General features: G+C 40.9%; 2 protein-coding genes and 1 long non-coding RNA gene across 3 annotated transcripts; 2 read left to right on the top strand and 1 right to left on the bottom strand.

The window, feature by feature from the left end:
* Positions 1 to 546: 546 nt before the first annotated feature.
* LOC145444831 (uncharacterized) lies at positions 547 to 2,014 on the top strand. The gene is made up of 3 exons (XM_080322852.1): positions 547 to 753; positions 1,120 to 1,213; positions 1,846 to 2,014. The coding sequence occupies exons 1-3, from the start codon at positions 570 to 572 to the stop codon at positions 2,012 to 2,014; spliced, it is 447 nt and encodes a 148-aa protein (XP_080178978.1). The 5' UTR covers positions 547 to 569.
* A 479-nt stretch (positions 2,015 to 2,493) lies between these two features.
* LOC145444829 (uncharacterized) lies at positions 2,494 to 18,635 on the bottom strand. The gene is made up of 7 exons (XM_080322851.1): positions 18,339 to 18,635; positions 17,827 to 17,877; positions 7,414 to 7,593; positions 5,663 to 5,869; positions 5,500 to 5,559; positions 4,677 to 4,776; positions 2,494 to 3,365 (listed from the first exon to the last, which is right to left on the bottom strand). Exons 1-7 carry the CDS (start codon positions 18,367 to 18,369, stop codon positions 3,212 to 3,214), a joined length of 783 nt encoding a protein of 260 aa, XP_080178977.1. The 5' UTR covers positions 18,370 to 18,635; the 3' UTR covers positions 2,494 to 3,211.
* Positions 14,083 to 15,839, top strand: LOC145445543 (uncharacterized). Its single transcript, XR_013917076.1, has 2 exons — positions 14,083 to 15,131; positions 15,614 to 15,839. It is a non-coding gene; the product is annotated as an uncharacterized LOC145445543 (long non-coding RNA).
* Positions 18,636 to 20,129: the final 1,494 nt, after the last annotated feature.

Genomic DNA, 20,129 nt, shown 5'->3' with positions numbered 1-20,129 from the left:
GACGGACATATTGCCGGACATTTGCCCATTAGCAGATTACTATAGGATTTTTATAGTCAACGGACACTCATCGATCAATGACGGCCTGACCTACATAAATTTCACTATTTGGTGATGCCATTGTTGATACAGTGTTCGTTACAATTTCTAGTGTCAGCCGAAAATATTCGGGTTTCTTTCAGTATGAATATATTATTCAATTGTAGGCCTATTTATTTAGTTCTTTACTTCCATAACATATCAACATATTATTTATCTAAATTCCATAGCCCGTGGAGAGGACGGCACTTTGCCATTTTCGTTACAATCACCGTATCTGGGTTCCAACTAAGCAGGCGATTTTTCCGACCTAATTCAAGCAACAACTCATATTCGTAACTCACGACAGCCGCATAACATACAGTTCTCAAATTTTGTCACATCATATTCGATCAAGTCGTTTAAGTATGAATGCAGAATGCAGACAAAGTTGTGGAGCAAGAGCCTTGTAAATGATCAATATGAATTTGTATACGTCAGATTCGAATACGACCGCAACGTGGAATAGCGCCTTTCTATCCTTCAATCATATGCGGCACCGCGACGAGAGTCGTCAAATTTCGGCAGGAGACTGTCGGAGTTATTTACAAAATTGCATCTCGATCAGACTCATGAACTTGTGGTTGGAATTTCAAGTCAGAGGAATTCCTGCCGTTTCCCTGCGCTCCGCGTACACGGCTGATCAATCACGGCAGCAGCAGCGAGACGGCGGAGGTAGACAACATACTGTTCTCTCGGGATTACGATAATTTTACATTTATGGCAGAGTATATATCTGTGACGTCAACAAGTTTTGTCAATCGATTCTTAACTAGGGGTCCATGGACCACTTGGTGGTAGAAAGCACCAAATTAGGGGGTGAGATGCAGTGTGAAATCATATTTATATTTAAGGACCAAAAGTATATCAACATAAAGTAAAATACTATTGGTCGGATCTCTTCAACTCGAAAATTTCGTTTCAAGAGAATTCTTGCTTTCAATTTGGATACCGCCTGAGTCAAACCCCAAAAAGTTTGCATTTCCTGCTGTAGGATAATAATCAATACTCCACATCGCGCTGGACATAATGTTATTTCAGGTTCTGACCAAGGACCTCTCTTTCTCGGGTTGACGATAGCGTTCTTCGTAGTCGCGGTTTTCGAAGCAATTGCACTCGCGTTCATCATCGTCAAGTACGTACCAGATCGCCATACAGCAACAGAATCTATTTCATTCACCAATGAGAGGGCTACGAAATAATAGAGCTTATCAAGCGATATCGCACGTAACCCGAGTCATCCAAAGTATACAGACTAAAATTATTCAGACAGAATTAGATGGTGTTCGTAAAATTGGAAATTTTGGTAATTACTATTTCTATGATCATTGTCCAGCCGTTTGTACAAAGTGGGCCTGCGGGGGTTCTTAGGGGTAAGTGAAGGGTTTGGTAGGCCTATAATATGTTATATGGAATACATATGCCATAGGCACAGAACTATATTTAAATCGTCGAGACGTACGATTGTTGATATTCAATATTCTTTCCAATTCTCAACTAGTTGCTGACGATGACCCCTGACGAGTGTCAGCCAACAATATTCGGGTTTATTTCAACATGAATATACTATTCAATTGTATATTGAATTTATGAGCCTCCAATAAGTTCTATAATTTATTTGTCATTATTCCTTGGTGTATAAATCTCAGTATCTGCGAGCGGAACCATGAAAACCCCAAGCTTATGATATAGATGCCCAAGCATATGTACGTACATATGCCAATATAACACATGCATACTTGTCCTGACATTTAATGACACTCATAGGTACCGGAGATACAAGACGATGGTTTCGCAAATGCTAGAGCCATCGAGTGACGCCAAAGAGCCAAAACTTAACGCAATTTACGAACCGGCGGAATCGAATGGTACTCCAAGAGAAGAAAACTCGAAACAAGTCGTAGAAAACACGCTGTACGGAATGTCAACGAACTGACGGAGTTCGGTCCCTGTATTGGAGCAACGCAAAGGACACGTAACGATTTCGCGCCATTAATTTTGGGCAGAATCATATGCATCTGCAATAGATTAAATGCTTATATAGCCTATCACTAAGGCCGGATATCAAATATAGACCATACTTATATACCTTATTCTTCCAGCACTTTCTCGGGAGCAACCAACTAATGCGGTATGGATATATATGTAATCGACTAGTATGTGTGTCCCATGTGGAATTCTCACATAACGAAATTTGATACCAAAGCATACTCGTGATACGACTGATCTCACACTGTTTGACGTCAACGATGGATGTATAATCGGCACGCTGTTCTGGTGACAACGAATAAACCTGTGGTGGCACAGCATTCGAAATATATTGATGTGGAATATATTATGATTCAATTGCATGTTGCAGTTCTCTACCTCTAAGAAGCTCTTTAAATATATCACTATACTACAGTATATATATAATGCTGCGTGGAAAAAATAATATATTTACCGAACATATAAAATAGCACGATGATATCTAAAGTTACGAGAAGAATCTATAGACTCACTTGATATATTTTGGTAATAGATATCGCCATCCATTACACTAATCATAACGATTTCTGCCAACCGTAAATGCATTACCATCATAAAATCCATTATTCTGTAAAATCCCCGCTATTCGAATTTTACATGCCTACATTCATGACAGGATGTGCGTTGGATTTCAAGCATGTCTTCGTTATTTAAGAGGCCATATGGCGTGCTCATATACTTTCCCTCGCAACTTGAAGGGATATTTGGATAGGACTGGGGCACTATATGAAGTCCTATACTAGTGCCTATGTTTTTGAGGCGTAGCATTCGTCGTCGAAACCCTTGTATTGATATAAATTTCATGTAAAGTCAATCAAAATCATGTCAGGATACAGGTTGGTAAAGTTGCGTTATTTTCTGTTACTGTACTGCACTGCAATATTTTCGGCCGTGCCTTTGCTCACCCAAGTGTTATCTCAACAAAGTCGGAATTGTCATATATATCTTTTTTATCAGCGTTGAGGTATCAGGCAACATACGATGTGTCTACAGCTGGCCGAGGAAACACTGTATAGTTTTCCTATATCGCGTTCCAAGGTACTCTTTGAAGCTGTTGTAACTGGAAGCTTATAATCGGTTTGTAACGTGTGGGGTGTACGTGCAATCACAGTCTCGTGGCTTCGCCGCCGACCGGGGCGTATATAATGTTATCCACGAGTATAGGGCCGTCTGCATGGTGCCTCAAATCTTTTTCTTCGAAACTTACGCTCCTTTTTACGGAATACTCCTCCCTCCTTTTGCCTTTGCGGCATCGTATGCTGGAAAGGTGATAATGGAATTTATGACATGGTAATCGTTATTCGATAAGCAAGCAGAGTGACGGCAAATATGAAAGACGCTAGTTTCACCTAAACAACGCAGAGAAGTGAGCACAACAGATGGGGAGAAATATTCTTTCTATGCCTTTACTATCCCATTAGATGGTATTCAGATCATTCTAGATTTCATTGAGGAATTGATTATGTTAATTTGAAGTTTTAAGGCGAATTTAAAAGTCAATTTTTTTATAGTTTACGTTCACAACGTTGACGAGGAAAACCATAGCATAACCAAGCTTAGGTATAGTCCCGAGTCTCGCTCAAAATCATAAACATGATGGGTGATCTTCACACGGAAAATAGTCTTTGCTACCAAGATTATGATGCGAAGGATTGCGAAATGAGCGTGGTTCTCGTGTGTAGGTTGATTCTATAAATAACTTCAATTATAACACAATTTGCCTATGGTCTCGTCAGTATACAATGAGCGTCATTGCACGTTTATTCGAATATACAAATGATTGGATATAATCCAAGGTTTGAAAAGTCACCAGTGCAACAAGATAGCGAATTTCCACCTCTGCGTTAAAGTTTTCCTTGTTGTATTGCTTCAAATTTGAATATTATTTCCGTTGTTGGCATTGTCGGGCATAAAAACTTGCACGCCACAAAACGCACGGCTGTATACTTCGGGTATAATGCCATATTGCTGCGTCACCATATGCTATAGTCTGAGTATCTCAGACCATCCACCAGCCAGATGTGGACAAATATATAATCATTTATTGCTGCCTAATTAGACTAGTTACAGAAAAGTGAAGGTATCATAGTTCTAATCTAATATGTGAAATGTGTCCATGCTCTAATTTCAATTCTAATCTGATTTCTGTTTCCTTGAAAATGCTGCTGGATAGTGAGAGACGAGACAAGATTGATGTAGAGGCATGTGGCATTCTCATGCTCATGGGAATTGATTTGATATCAACTGAGGTTGAATTCTGCTGTATTTCTTTCTTCAGAATTCAGTAATTGTAATTGTAATCCAATTAGGAGAAAACTGAGCAGCGATATTTCTAATTCCAATCTAATTTAGAAGAAATGAAATTTCACCAGTATTCCAATACTGCCATCAACGCATACCACCATGAATGAAGGAAATGACCATAATATAAGTACAAAGAAGCAGTGTCAGAAGTTCACTGAATACGGTAATTGGCGTTTTGATTACTGGCAATCTACGGATCTTGCGCAAACGTTACTGCATATCGCGGAACGTGTATAGATGCACTTTAAAGATCGTACACAATATACCTGAGTAATATCGACGCAAATATGATAGCCGTGCAACTCGTGAACGCCAACGCGACGAGTAAAATGAACTCCAATCTCGTCAATTCGTTGCTGCTGGCTTCTGTAAATGAGAATACCGATATGTACCAGTGCAAACATTAAATCGTTGATTTTATAAGCACCATGCTACCGTACTGAAGTAATACGCACCTACACTACATTTGTCATGGACTGACAATTGCATTGTCGTGACTGACTATCGCTTTATTAAAGGAAACGTAACCAAGTTCAAGTTTATTCATAAAATGTCATCACTTCAAAACATCACAAGACTGCAATACAATGAATGATAGGAAGATGCCGAAACGACTAGGAGTAGTCTCAAGACCTGACACCCACCTGGGTCTAGGCGATGTAAAGAGGAGACGTGCACACTGAATGAAAGTAAAAGAAGATAATATAAAGTGGCAAGTGACGGAATGCGAGATCGATATGTCAGGTCGTGGTCCGGTAAATGGTGAGGGCTGACAATGTGGATATAAGCAGCATTGAACACAATCGGGAGCAGAACAGAATAGAATAAAATGGCACGGTAACGATAAGACGGAAGGCTAATCAGATGAAAGTAATAATTGCTTATGCATAAAGTCATTACTACGTAAGAACACATCCTCGAAAACATATAACTGTTGATAGATTGCGATTATAATTATTATTAGTGAAGCTAAACGAATATGGTAATAAACATTTTACTGTAAGAACCACAGATGCGAATTGATTTGATAGCACTTCTTGTACTATACCGGTTAGATACACAGATATACAATTGAATAATTGAACATACCTGGTGTAATGACGCTCGGCTGGCAGACTTTCTTCCTTTTTTCTTTTAATTGCTCTTCTCCTGTTACACACATGCTGGGATATATTACATTTGGCATCCGCAGCAGACATCAATTTTGCATATCATCCACTGTCTGCTAAGTATTTGAATATATATTCCTCACCTGTGGCGCAATTCACCGTTTTATACGATATCAATGTCGCGCTACGCAAATCCCTCGCAGACAGCGTCATCAGCAGGGTTTGGGTGTTGGTTGTTTGCAACGGACATGACTGGAATTGTTTCAGCCATACAGACCGACACAAGTATTGCGTTGCTTCACTCTTCATGTGATAAGCGAGGCATGTGGTCTTGGCATTAACACGTTCGCCTGTAAGCAAGACATTTAATATTGTAATGGAATATTCAATTTGATTGCATTAATATTTGGATAATATTTACAATTTAATTACACTGAAGAGCTCTACGCAATGAAACTTTATAATATGATTAATATGTGCTATATTTCAGTGTTCATAGCTAGAGTATGGTATATATCGGATTTTTCAGCCGATACCGATAAAACCAATATCTACCACATTCACAGATAAGCCCGATGCATTCTGTAGGGATGGTGCGAATCTCTAAAAGGTTCAGGTTCGTGTGAACGTGAACCTCATGACGTCACGTGACGTCATATTGCTGATTCCAACCCTACATTTCAGTGAAGTGATATCCTATATTAATGAACTGTACTGTTGTACACGATACCTAGCCCTACTGACGACTTGGGCCACATATGAGGTACATATTGACGTTTTAAACGTCACCATTGTATCAACTGGGACAATCAAATGATATATTAATCCCATAAAATCGATATATTATGTCGCTTTGCCAACAAATTCGATGACGACTTGCAAGGGAATATACGGTAATAAGCTTACGCCTTAACAGTCTAGGCTAGACCGGACAATGCATTCGGCGTCTGAGCATTGTTACGTTAATTTTGAGCGGAGTGTAAATCGGGTTTTTGAACTTGTATAATCACATGGATTTGGGTTTTATGATACAATAAACATATGAAATCAAGATTGACCACGTATGCCTGCCAGATTTTTCACATCAGACAACGATATCAATTTCATTGATTGGTTGAATAAGCATCATTCGCTGACTAGCTAACCTACATGTAGTGTATGTCACTCTTGATGTTGTGTGATTGCGGGTCAAGCTCAGAGCAGAGAGTCACTAAATAGTCACAAACGGAAAGCTGGATATTTCAGGAGAACTTTTGTAACAAAGCAAGTGAAATTTTTGAGGTTGTCAAGGTGCATGCTCGTTTAGTGTTGATTTTGTTATGCTTCCAGCGCCATGCATATAATGGCCCGCAGTTGAAATTCAATAAATTTCAACCAAACATGTTATAATCAGGCAAAAATTGTAATAAATGAAAAAGGTTTTCACAGTGCAGAACCTACCAAGGTTCGTTTGTGAACGTGAACCTCTAAATTTCCGAGGTTCACACACAGAACGCGAACATGGACATCACGTTCACACCATCCCTATTATTCAGCCAATATTTAAAAGATATGGCCTAGCTTAGGGAATATTTCCAAAAATTCGAAGCATTAATTTGACCTGATTTCCCGCCACTGCTATGATTTGGCATGGAATGTTACCTGAATGACTGAATCTGGACACCTGTAGGCAATAAGAAATTAATCAATATTGCTTATTCCAAGATTATAGTTCTCTGAATCCTTACTACCATACTGTGACGCCATGAAAATTGACGATATTTTTTACCTCTTATGGCCGAATAATCGGTCGTGGCCTACTCTTAACGACGTGGTACGAAACAATGTTGTCCGAGTCACCTTTTATATTGTAGATATTTCAGAAAAGGGCCAAAATATATTCCAAACAACGTACCGAATATTTTGAGTTTGTTTTTCCCGAGCTTCGAAAAATCCATAATAAGCAAGTCCTTTTCATTCGGATACCCGATTATGAAGATATCATAAGTCCTATTCACCATCAATTCCGAGCTCTTGATATATCCACTCGATTCGTTCAGATGCATAACCAATATTGGTGGAGGTTGGTTACCTGCTGTTTGAGAAGGACAATATATTGGCAAACGGCATGTTTTTAATCGGGAGCACAGGTTAGTAGGAAAATACGTTACCAAGTTCATACTTGATAATATTTTGTCAAATTCATGTAATGCCATCGAAACGGGAGTGGCTCCAACAAGAACATCCACCCTACAGTAGTCTTGGACAACTAGATAGTTAGAGCGAAATTATTCAGGTAATTGTTGTGAGCACGAAACAATATTCGTAAGCAATTTATTACTACGGCTTAAATGAACTAATACCTTGACTACGATACTCGCAATACCAACAGTTAAGACAACAGCAACATAAATGAAAAACGGTTCTCAGTACGCGAAACAGGTAGACAGTCTGCAATCATTACAGTCCACGCCAGTACATTACGACGAAAGATCTTTAACACAGAAAAGTAATCACAACAAAACTGAAGTCGGTACCAATTTGACATCAAACATACAACATTCACCCCTCCTTATTTTAATGAGGCACTTGTTGTCCGTATCAATTCGGTGGGACGCCTCGTGTTATTCTAGAGGAGCGACGACGTACAACTTGCATTTCGTTTGAACGGGAAGAAGAATTGTCCTCTTCGTTTGACGGTTCTTCATCCTTCTGGGTAACGAGCTTGCAACCCTCGATGGCATCGGGGAGCTCCGGAATAACTGGATTTTCCTCCAAAATTGCGGACGAGGACGCGGGGCAATATCGGTTATTGCAACGTTTCTTTCTCTTCCATCGACGTGGCGAACGTTCGCATACAACGGGTTGGCGTTCAACAGTTCCACTTCCTCCACCAAATCGTCGTTTTTATTTGAACGGGCGTGACGTTTCAGGAACACAGGACCAGGTTGGGATAACCAAGTCGGCAGGGTCTTTCCGCTGGGTAGCCTGCGATTGAAACCAAAAAACAGTTCATGCGGAGTAGAATTTGTACTAGTACAAAGCAAGGAGCGAGTCGCTCGCAATACATGAGGTAAAGCTAGCTCCCAGGATTCGACGGGTAACTCGTGTGATCGAAGGTAAAATCGGATCGCTTTCCACAAAATCCCATTATAGCGTTCGACTTGAGCATTCCCGGTCGGATGATAAGTGGTAGAATGGCTGCTTGCAACTAGCGTTGGGACCCCGGGAAATCCCGATCCCGGGATCCCGGGATTTGAAGCAATCCCGATCCCGGGATTGGTCCCGATGAAAACCCGGGATTTGTGAACAGCATCTACCAATGCTTATGTAGCGCCATATCTCTTATTTTGGTAGTAAAGCAATGTCGCAAACTCTGCTGATTGTCTAAAACAATTCACAATTATTTGATATTAAAGCCAGCTATGGCATAACAATGTACTACTCAATTACTTCCGTCATAGTCTACGAATCGTAGCAGTGTAACTGAGTATCGGAAAGTCACAAGGACGGTGCTGTGGATGTGAAATACAGGTCAACTAAAGGCGAATTTCGAAGATGTCAATGCAAAGAGAAAATCACATGTTTAGCGAAACTGTTTGTTTTATAAATCTACATAAAAAGCCAAATGCAACTTGTGTCAAGACGTTTTGAAAGCTTCAGTGTCTAGCACAAAGGGACTAATAAAGGGACACGTCAAAGAAAGATCAGCTAAAAATAAAGACTTCGATTCCTATAAAATAAATAGCATAAGCCTCGCCTCAATGAACTTCTTAACCAGTTAACTGCTGTGGACGGGTTAACATTTATTCAATTACCCAAAGTGAGTGAATTCGTCGGGCCTTCAAGGCTTATGGCTATGACTTGTCAAGATGTCGCAAACGGGTTCATGACTTGGTGATCGAGCACAGCAAATAAATCCGTAAGTGTGCGGAAGAAGAGCTTATGGCAATGAAACGCAGCATTGGACGTTTTCGATCACGTTTGACGAATCAACTTCTACACGAAACAGGCGGTACATGAATTTAAACGCTCATTATCCGGGTGGCCTTCGGTCGCTGAGTTTCATTCGTATTCACGGGGGCATGTTTTTTCGTCAATACTACAAGGAATAAATGTTGTGTGTGTAGCTTGTATGGGTATTTTACTACTTTGCTAATCCCGGGAAATCCCGGGATTGAGAAGCGCAAATCCCGGGAAAATCCCGATCCCGGGATTTCAAATTTGATCCCGAAGTCCCAACCCTACTTGCAACGCCCTTACAGAGTAGGTAATCTTTGATTTCGCGAGACATGAACGAACTACCACGATCTCAATGAATGTAATTAGGCGTACCACAAAGAGCAAATAGCTCATCTAGACATTTGATAACAGTGGATGACCACATATTTGGACAAGCGAAGCAAAATGGAAAGCGTGAAAACTCGTCATCCACTACTAGTATATATCTGTTACTAGAGTTTGATGGCAGGGGACCTTTGAAATCCATGTTTAAACGCTCGAACGGTTTTTGTAGACTTGATCAAGACTCCCTGTTCTCGGCGATAAAACCGAGGCTTGATTTCGGCATACACTTGACAGGTCGAGCATACTCTTTTAACATCGGACGTTGAGTAGGGCAAGTTCTGCGAACGAACGACATGAAGAAGCCGGGTGACTCCCGGATGACATAGCTCTCGATGCAGTTCTTCGAGATTACACGTGGAAATGGACGAACAGTGGGCTCGGGTCAGGGCGTCGGGCGCACTATTTACTACCAACTCTAGGCGCCAACACTGAATCTTATTGTTCTTGATTTTCGACCGCTTTCGCATATCGAACATGAACGAAACAGCTTCCTGATCCGTGATCAATGTAAATCTTCGTCCTGCCAAAAAGTGCTGCCATTTCCTCACTGCTTCGATAATAGCGGTCGCCTCTTTCTCGACGGCAGGGTAGTGCTTTTCGCTATTGTTGAGCGTGCGGGACATGAAAGCAATAGGTCGGCCACCCTGATTCAACGTCGCCGACACTGCTACATCGGAGGCATCACACTCCACCACAAAGGTCTCGTCGTCGTCGATCGCTTGTAAAGCGGCGTCCTCCACGCCCTTTTTCAATGCATTGAAATCATTCAAGCACTTCGCGTTGATTGGATAATCGACACAGTTGATCTAACTTGCAATTTTGTCTGAGAACGCTGGTATCCACTTTGCGTAATAGGCAAATAATCCCAATGCCCTCTTCAGAGCTTTCTTGTTTGTCGGTGGAGGCAATTCACGCAATGGTTTGAATCGCTCCGGATCAGGTTTTATGACACCACGACCAACGCGGTATCCTAATATATCCACCTCTGCAACCGATGAAATGGTCTTATTGTGGTTGAGGGTCATGTTTCTTGCACTCAACGCATTCAGCAAGCGCTCAACATTTTTATCGTGTTCCGACTGTGACTGGCCTCCGACAGTGACATTATCAAGGTATGAAAACGTATCTGTCAGTTTATCTGAATCGACAATCGCGTCCATAGTTCGTTGAAATGCGGGTACACCGTTCGTGACCCCGAACGGCAACCGATTGAACTCCCACAATCGACCGACGGCTTCAAAAGCGGTAGGCGCTTTATCGGACTCTCGTAGCTCCAATTGGTGATACGCGCTCTTCAAATCAAAAGTTGAAAATGCTTTGTATTTTGCCAGTTTTTGTACGATGTCCTCTATGCGAGGTAACGGATAGGCATCGAGTACCGTAAAGCGGTTCACAGTTTGCGAATAATCTATGCACATTCGCTTTTTACCGGATTCTTGATTGGTTACAACCAATGGCTGAGCGCGCCATGGTGAACTACTTGGTCTTATAATTCCGTCTTTGGACAGCTTGTCAACTTCACATTCGATGAAGGCTGTATCTGCAGCGCTACAACGCCTTGATGGCACGCACACTGGCTTGAAATCTGACGTAACGGACTTGAAGAGTTGTGGACATTTCGTGTTAGATGCTAGAACAGCACAGGTTCTACGGTCCTGAGATGATATAACGAGTTCCGGGTCTTTGCCATTATACGTGATCACCACGCGTTTGTGCCGTTTCTGAAAGTCTTGACCAAGTCTTATATCGCAACAGAGATCTTTCATGACGCCTAGCGTGACATTTTTGCAAACCTTCCCGTTTAACACCAACTCTACGATGCATTGACCAGAGATGGATTCTTTCAGAGACTTTGCCGCCATCGTTACGCAATCTGTATAGGGCAACACCCGCAGTTTCATCGCTTCAGCTGTCCTTGGATTGATGTAGCTTCAGCCACTTCCAGGATCCACCAACGTTGACATTCGCTCGTCTTTTAGGAATGTATCTATGATTGCGTAACGCAAACATCTAGGTGCTTCTTGTATAGCGCAGGACGAGGACGAACTATGTTTCGTGGATACTGTTTTTCGAGTGGATGCATCCGCTACACTTTTGCAAACTTTCGAGTAGTGCCCCGTCATCCCACATTTGTAACAGGTGGATGAGCGGGCTGGACAATTTTTACGGGCATGTTGAATTTTGTCACCACAAAAATAACATTTCCACTCGCCACGATGCACAGCTGCTGCAGCGTTTACACTTTCTTTGTCGGATGCTGCTTCGGATTGAACGGTTGCTATTGGAATCTCGGCACCGCCAGAAGACATGTACGAGGACGAATTTCTTTGTGCAATGTCCAAGGTTCGGGCCTTCCTAAAGGCACTGTCAATCGTCAATTCGGTTTCCTCCAACAACCGCTGCCGTATGGCATGCGAAAGTATGCCGTTGATGAAGGAGTCTCGAATAAATCCGTCTCGGTGTTCAGTTTTGGAGACCGCAAGAAAGTTATAATCCTTGCTTAATCTGCGAAGGTCTTGTAAATATTCATCTAAGCTTTGTCCGTGCTTTCGTTTCGTTGTCGCCAGCACATGACGTGCAAACACCTCGTTAGGTGCTTTGACAAATAGGTTGTCTAACGTTGCAATTGCGGTTTCATATGTCTCAGCTTCATCGATATACTCGAAAAGGACATACGATAAGAAGTTTGTAAGAATCTTGAGTTTTTCTATTCTGGCACTTTCTGTCTCGAAGGCTGCAAGATAATTCTCGAAAGTTCTTCGCCAATGCTTCCACTCTTTCTCTGACGTCGGGCTATTGGGTTCAATTTCCAATACCTTCGGTTTCAACGGCTTCAGTGCTTCAGGCATTGTATCGTCAAGAACTTTAGTTCATTTAATTGTTGTGAGCACGAAACAATATTCGTAAGCAGTTTATTACTTCGGCTTAAATGAACTAATACCTTGACTACGATACTCGCAATACCAACAGTTAAGACAACAGCAACATAAATGAAGAACGGTTCTCAGTACGCGAAACAGGTAGACAGTCTGCAATTATTACAGTCCACGCCGGTACATTACGACGAAAGATCTTTAACACAGGAAGGTAATCACAACAAAACTGAAGTCGGTACCAATTTGACATCAAACATACAACAGTAATCTAATTATATTATAATTTGTGTAATGTTTCAATACGCTGTAATTTCGCTTCTAATCGAATTTCAGGTTTTTCTGAAAATTCTGAAGGAGAACAGTATAATGCAAAACGAGTTTGATGTACAAACATTTGCCATTCTAGTGCTTATGATGATGAACTCTGATGTGGTATGAACCAGGGCTGTGGAGTCGGAGTCGGAGTCGGAGTCTGGGTAATTTTCGCTTGATGGAGTCGGAGTCGGAGTCGTGAAAACTATAATAGCTGGAGTCGGAGTCGAAGTCCGTGGGAAAATACTGACTGGAGTCGGAGTCGGAGTTTGTGAGAATGACCCTGACTTCGACTCCGACTCCGACTCCAACTTCTCTATCATGAAAACATTTGCTTTCAAAGAATTTTCAATAGAATTTTTATGTACCACCACACCAATCGCTGTTATTAATGACCATACAGATCAGGTGCGGCCAGTTCGTGGCACGCAGGCCAAATTTGGCACACGAGAAGGTTAGGTATTCATGACTTCAGGTACAATTGCAAGGCCAACCAAAATTTAATTAGCATGACCGCGAAATTTGATGATGACTAAAATAACAGTTCTGACGCATTGACGTGCAGGGGCCAGCCACATTTTTCCCAGATCTTCGTATATGACCATAAAGTATAATATTTCATAGCAGATTTATTTGACTTGAAATTTTTCTCTGTACTTCGCATGATTCATTGTCACTAGATTTCTCGCATTCAGTATTTGAGCCCCCTTCTGAAAATTATAAATACCTATTATTCACAGAATTGAGTCCAACTATATTCGCGATTAGGAGATAACGTGTCGTCCAACACGCCGCTTCGCTTGTGCACTCGCAGCGAGATCGTCGACAAAAACATTTGCTCAAAATGATAGAGGCATGTTCACTGATACCGTCGATTTTGCTATGTCGAAACGTCGAATAATCCTGTCCTTGCCAAATGAGCCCAGTGGTATACAGATGCGACCCCCAATGTATGTCAGCAACATATTTGATATAATTCAGTCATTATCTTGCAAAAATATTTCGCGCTTCGCGCGACCAGGGCCTGATTGCGCACTGCACAGTTGTATGACATACACACAAAAAAATCTGGTAGATTTACAAAGAAATTTCTGTAAATTTTACAACGAATTACCGGTCGCAGCCAATAGCAGCGTGTAGCTTGTCATTTTACATTTTGATATGTAATATTACATTAATTTAGCTGCTAATTCAAGTTACCAGAATTTCTTCGCAAGGTTACTGACAGTTACTCGCTACGGCATTTTACCAAGCTATTGGCAAAATTGATTAGCTTCCAAGCCCCAGCAACCAGTGGATACGTGGAAGTGCATGTCACTGTGATATCATTCTCGTTGCGATTTGACCTGATTCAACCTCGTTCGCGAGACAGGATTAGGTCACACGGAACTGGTTGACCCTAGTACCAATTTCGGTATAGTGCATAGTTGGGTGCAAGAAGCAGCTGACAACGTAGTTACACCATATACATTATATTATAAGGCTATGGCTACACGGTCGGTCTCGGCGGTTAGATTTGTTGTAACAGATAGGGCTAATGAGTTACAAAAATCAGTTTAGGATATATAATCTTATTCCTGAAACTAGAAATATCAGCACAGCAGCAGGCTCAGTTGACCATTTCTTAATGGCGGACGCGGCGACCTATAATAGGTTACCTTAGGTTGCGCATTGCAGGTTTTTCTGAGATTCGTAGTAAACAACCAACAATCAACTGTGACATCACAAATAGCGTCCGGTTAGGTAAGTAAGTAGGGAACCACACGTGGAGCAATAAATATCAATATATACGAAATTAGATGCAAAAGAAAGGGACTATAGGTGTTGATAGATGTTTCTGTATGAAAAACCAAACTGGATTGAACATTATAACGTGGACAGTAAATATTATTGGTGACATATGTGAGCGGATGAATATCACTTATTTCAAAGTCGTCTGCGTGTCGAGCCGAGTAGCCGACTCGACTGGTCGGCCATTAATATTGAGCTTTGGGCATGCAAAGGCTGACGGTGCGAAGCTTGTGACTTGTGATGGAAGAAAGTAGAGACTTTCGTTGAAGATTCTCAGGACTGATGAATGGGATACGCATCGTAAAAGGTACAGTAGCCTACTGTATAGTATTAGTTACCGTGAATATCTACGACTGTGTACACCACCCGGATGACTTTGGTTTCATGATTTAAATATTTCAGTCGCCCCATTCTCAGTTCTATTTTGGGATATTAGTCGACTTGTATAATGACCTGCGACACTACATACTCTGCCGCGGAGTAGTTGAAACTGTTAGCTTGTTATTGACATTTATCGGGTCATAGCATAGATATGTTTTCATCCACTGCTCGATGTTTGGCTCACATGCCGCATCAAATGAGGTACCTTTTCTTTCAATACATTGATCATTTAAGTCATGAATCTCTGCTATATCATGCCCAATGAGGAGTCGTCAACTCACAATGTACCAGTACCGGTACTTCAAAACTTGTTATATTTTTGTTAGCCTATTTGTCTTAGTCTTTATAAGTCATGTCTAGGTTAGCAACTTGGCTTAGTATAGCGACTTACGCATGAATTATTTTCAGTGGAACTGCAAGATACTAGTCACACAGAAGGAATGAAGACGAGGAAAAGAAACAATTGGAAGTTTATCCGGCGTTGGAATTAATTCACTTTTTCTTGGGACCACTCGTGCTATATTTGCATGCCTCCTAAACAACCTCCAGCAGCAATACTTTTTCATCGTGAATCATGAATGAATATACAGTTGTCCTAATGTCGTCTTGAGAGCGTGAAGAAACTTTTGCGGTATTTTGGCATCGCGTTGCTTTGGGATAGGTATGGATGTAGGCTGAGACGTGAATTTACAAGCTGGCATGTAATCTGATTTACAAGGACAGCATGTAGGGTTGTAGCCTTGTAGGTAGGTAGGTAGGTAGGTAGGTAAGGCGGTAAAATTACAGTCTCAGTGGTAAATGTACACAGAAGAAAATGTAGATTGAATATACCAGAGGTGACTGTAACATTACAGTCTGGCATGTAAAGTTAGATTACCGGACGGTTGTAAGTTGAATTTACATTGAGTGACGGTAATGTTATATTACTGCCAAGTGGCTGGCCACCCTGCTTCCAGACATTTCGCGGTAAATCGAGGTAAATATTTTTTTCAGTGTAGTGTCATCAAGTTTAGAGCGCATTAATATAAGTCTTGTTTGCAATGTTACCTAATTCGGTTCGCTCCTATCGGACGATTAAAAAAAGGTTTCCAACATTCCAGTTGCCCGCGCAATGGTTCGTAAATCTCATGTGTCCCTTTGGCCGAAAAAGTTGCCCTCCCCTGATATAGATAAAATTAGACATTACTTGCTAATTACAACTCAGTTGCGGAGGGGAAGAAAATTGCAATATGCGTTTTCGCGATGCAGTCAAAATTGATGCAATTTTGGAATTATACCATGATACTGTGACAGAGCCAGTGCATCGGCTGGTTTTGTAAAATTGTAAAAATGATGTAAATATGACCAAACGATGCTTCCCACTTGACAAAATTAAAAATATTTGTAGTGTAGCTGTTTGGGTCGAACAAATGATTAAGAAAGACTGCAAGTCCCAATCCTTGAATACTTGATTAAGTACATGTAGCCTAGACTAGACATAGGCTATGGTATTTGACTATACTTAACTAAATTCCATTTATGACCAATGTCTATTAGTAGTAAGAGTGCGTGTGCTTGTAATCAGGATAGTGTGCAATGACAGAATTAGTAAGTTCAATCTCTTAATTAGTTGTTGAATAATACACAAGAGCTACACTTGGATTTTTATCTACAATTTTATTATACAGGATTGGATATCTGCCATATTTGAATGATTCATACATTTCAGGATATTAGAGAGTCCATGTTATAAAAACTTGAAGAAGGAAGGATATTTAGCAAATCTTTCTTTCATGTTAATTGCATAGTGGATAATTCGAGCTGTTCCACAATGAAACAATTTAGCATGCCACCGCTAATCATATGTTTGCATATGTTTAATGGTTGTATGACAGTCATTCAACCGACAATGTGGCATATAATTTTCGAAGTAAATTAGTAATAATGCTGGAGTCGGAATCGGGAGTCGGTACGTTTAAAGACCGAGGAGTCGGAGTCGGTATATTGAAAATGTGTGGAGTCGGAGTCGGAGCCTGAGCCGGTGGTAAAATTTACAGAATCCACAGCCCTGGTATGAACTGACCTTGATTATTGATGAATTTCTTCATAATTCAGAATTTTATTCAATTTCAAAGCAAGTTCATAGTGGTTCTAATTCTAATCCTAATTCGGAATAATGATGCAGTTTTAACGACAACTCTAATCTAATTTGTAAAAAGCGTGAAATTATCTAGTGGTTCAACTCTGCGCCGTAGCAGTGCGATGTGCCATCAAATTTTCGATTGTTCGGATTTTATTGCAATTATTGAAGCACTTTCGCAGAGGTATGGTTGGTTAGCATATACTTTTCGTGGTCGTGACCGATATCGCAGTTGCCGCAGAATTATCCTCTGTGACATCCTGAAGACATGGAACGACATAATCTTAGTACGATTGCGATTACGACTACGAATGCAATGCTACTGGCCGAATGTCTCTCTCGACATATCGCATACAAAAAATAGCATGTCGGTTATATCATGCGACCACAACTGTACGCTCGGAGTACTTACCAATAGTTACCAATGGGAATGCGCGAAATATAGAACAAATAACAAGTTTATAAAATGCATATCTCTGGAATGATTACAAAGTGTTCTCACCGGGTGGAGCGTCGGAACCGATTACATTTGCGATTGCAACTGCCAAAACGCCTGTAACAAAATCATGGAAATGTAGGCATTATCTGAGCAAACGCCCATTGCAAAGGAATTGGCAGTAGAGATATAATTACATTGATTCCTTCGGCCGCCGTTAAAATGCTAGATTCTACAATGCAGACGTGACACACACATCGATTAAGCAACATTATGATAGCAGCGTTCATTGATTTTACTGCATTATTGCCTATGTGGAGTTAACAGTATGCTTTTTATAATGAGTGACTAACAGCACGGTACCAGTGACTCAAGTTATGGCAGACAATATCACTAATCAAAATCAATTCTCCCGACGGACTGTATAATCGAATGGCGTCAGGTTCACCGTAAACTGTAGAATTGTAATTGCGTTGCTGTTTAATATGTAGCCTAATTGCAGTACCAATGTGAATTAATACTTTATTTAATTTATCAGTCGTGGACAACTGGACATATACTAAGCAGACGGAACCCACCGTAGAAAAGCACTTTTGCGTATACGTCCATGGCTACCGGATGGGACTTTGTCCAGCAACTTTTCTACTACTGATTGTTATCGGTAAATGTAGTCCACAGCACAGCATCTAAATGTGGCCTTGCTTCTCCGATGGGAATAAGATCAAACTATCCGTCAGTTCGTAATTCGTGCTTAATATAGTCAGTCTGCACTGTTTCCTTGAAAGAAGTCTTCAAGCGGTAATAGTCGCGAGTTCGACCTGTCGCATCGGCACGTTTTTCATCGTAATAAAAGACACAAAAATTGACCTATGGAATATAGCGAGAAATAGGTTTACCGCTTTAACGTCAGAACGGTTAAGAGTTCGCTGTGTTGCTATCCGCCCGTTCCAATCAACAACAGATATCGTTAAAAGTCAGCCAGAATTCCACGGAGGATGCGGTAATAAAAACTGGAAATAGATCATCTAACCTGCTATTCTGGTGAATTCTATGAACATACGAATTCCAGTTCAACTTTAGATCACAATCATTCGATATCAATGGTCCTAAACCTTTGCTAACCTGGCGAACCCTTACGCCAGTGGTTCCCAACCGGGGAGGAATTCTCCCCTTGGGGGGAATTTTGCAATTTTTAGGGAGGAATTCCACTTTAGAATTGGATTTCCTAAATTGTTCATGTCCGAACTGTCATGTAGTCAACCAGTTATAATCGAACGTATGCTCCTTATGTTTTTTTTTGTTTGCTGAAAGTATGTTCAAATGCTACTTGAAATCTTTTTTTCACATACAAATTCCCTCCTCCCATTTTTTAAAATTAGTTCAGATGTGCTGCAGTTCGCAGGACAATTTTGTAGGCCAACGACGGCCTCTCAATCAAATATATCCTAAGCGAGCAAATGTCGTGCCGTATCTATTACAACAAGGCCTCTAGTGAAAGTATTTATCTTATATTTCCAAGTCAACATTTTCAGACAGTGACAAAATATTCCAACGTCATCGATTCAAGTCAAAGAGATCACTAGCCTTGCTTCATTTTTAGTGAACAGCTACCCGATCGAAAAAAGACATGGTAAACTTGGTGCAATGTTGCCGAAACGTAATGGGTGTCCTAAATTTCAATGAGCTCCAGCAGGGAATCTGATCACGTGTATGTTATATATCAAGGCTGTAACTAAATCACGAGGCTCCGAGTCACAAGTCAATCTCACTCTCATAGTTTTTACTCGAGCCAAGTCGAGTCATTTTCAATTCACCATTGAGTCAAGTCCGAGACCAAGTCACCGAGCAGAGGGTCGAGTCCGAGTCATGGTAATATGTCTCGAGTCCGAGTCCAAGTCACACTCCAGTCAACACTGTCTGGTGATATTGAATGATTTGGAATCATGATATACTAGTTTTCCTCACTTTGAGCAGTTTCTTGTCGCATTGTCAAATACCAGGATCAATAGATGAAATTCCAATAGGGTGGTCACTTTACTGTTCTTCGAGATTACAATGAAATGTCGGTCTTGGCCGTCTTATAGTCTCAAATCATATGGCTTGGTTCGAGTCATGAACAATGACTCGAGTCCAAGTCGAGTCAATACCCAGATTGTCTCGAGTCGAGTCGCTTCCGTATTTTGAGAAAATGACTCGAGTCAAGTCGAGTCATCAGAAAATGGTGACTCGAGTCAGACTCTAGTCTGGTCAACCCTCCTATATATGAAAGTACCAATATTATTGGTCAAATGCATACGCAAACTTGAGAAAAAAATCGCGAGACCAGTAAATTTATACATGGTGATTTTTCACAACAGTTATATTAGCGA

This window comes from Botryllus schlosseri, chromosome 8 (genome assembly GCF_051294905.1).
Source record: "Botryllus schlosseri isolate E-star chromosome 8, Bs_hap1, whole genome shotgun sequence".
NCBI classification, from domain to species: Eukaryota; Metazoa; Chordata; class Ascidiacea; order Stolidobranchia; family Styelidae; genus Botryllus; species Botryllus schlosseri.
The sequence above is the reverse complement of the archived record's forward strand: the minus strand, read 5'-3'. Positions and strand labels throughout refer to the sequence as shown.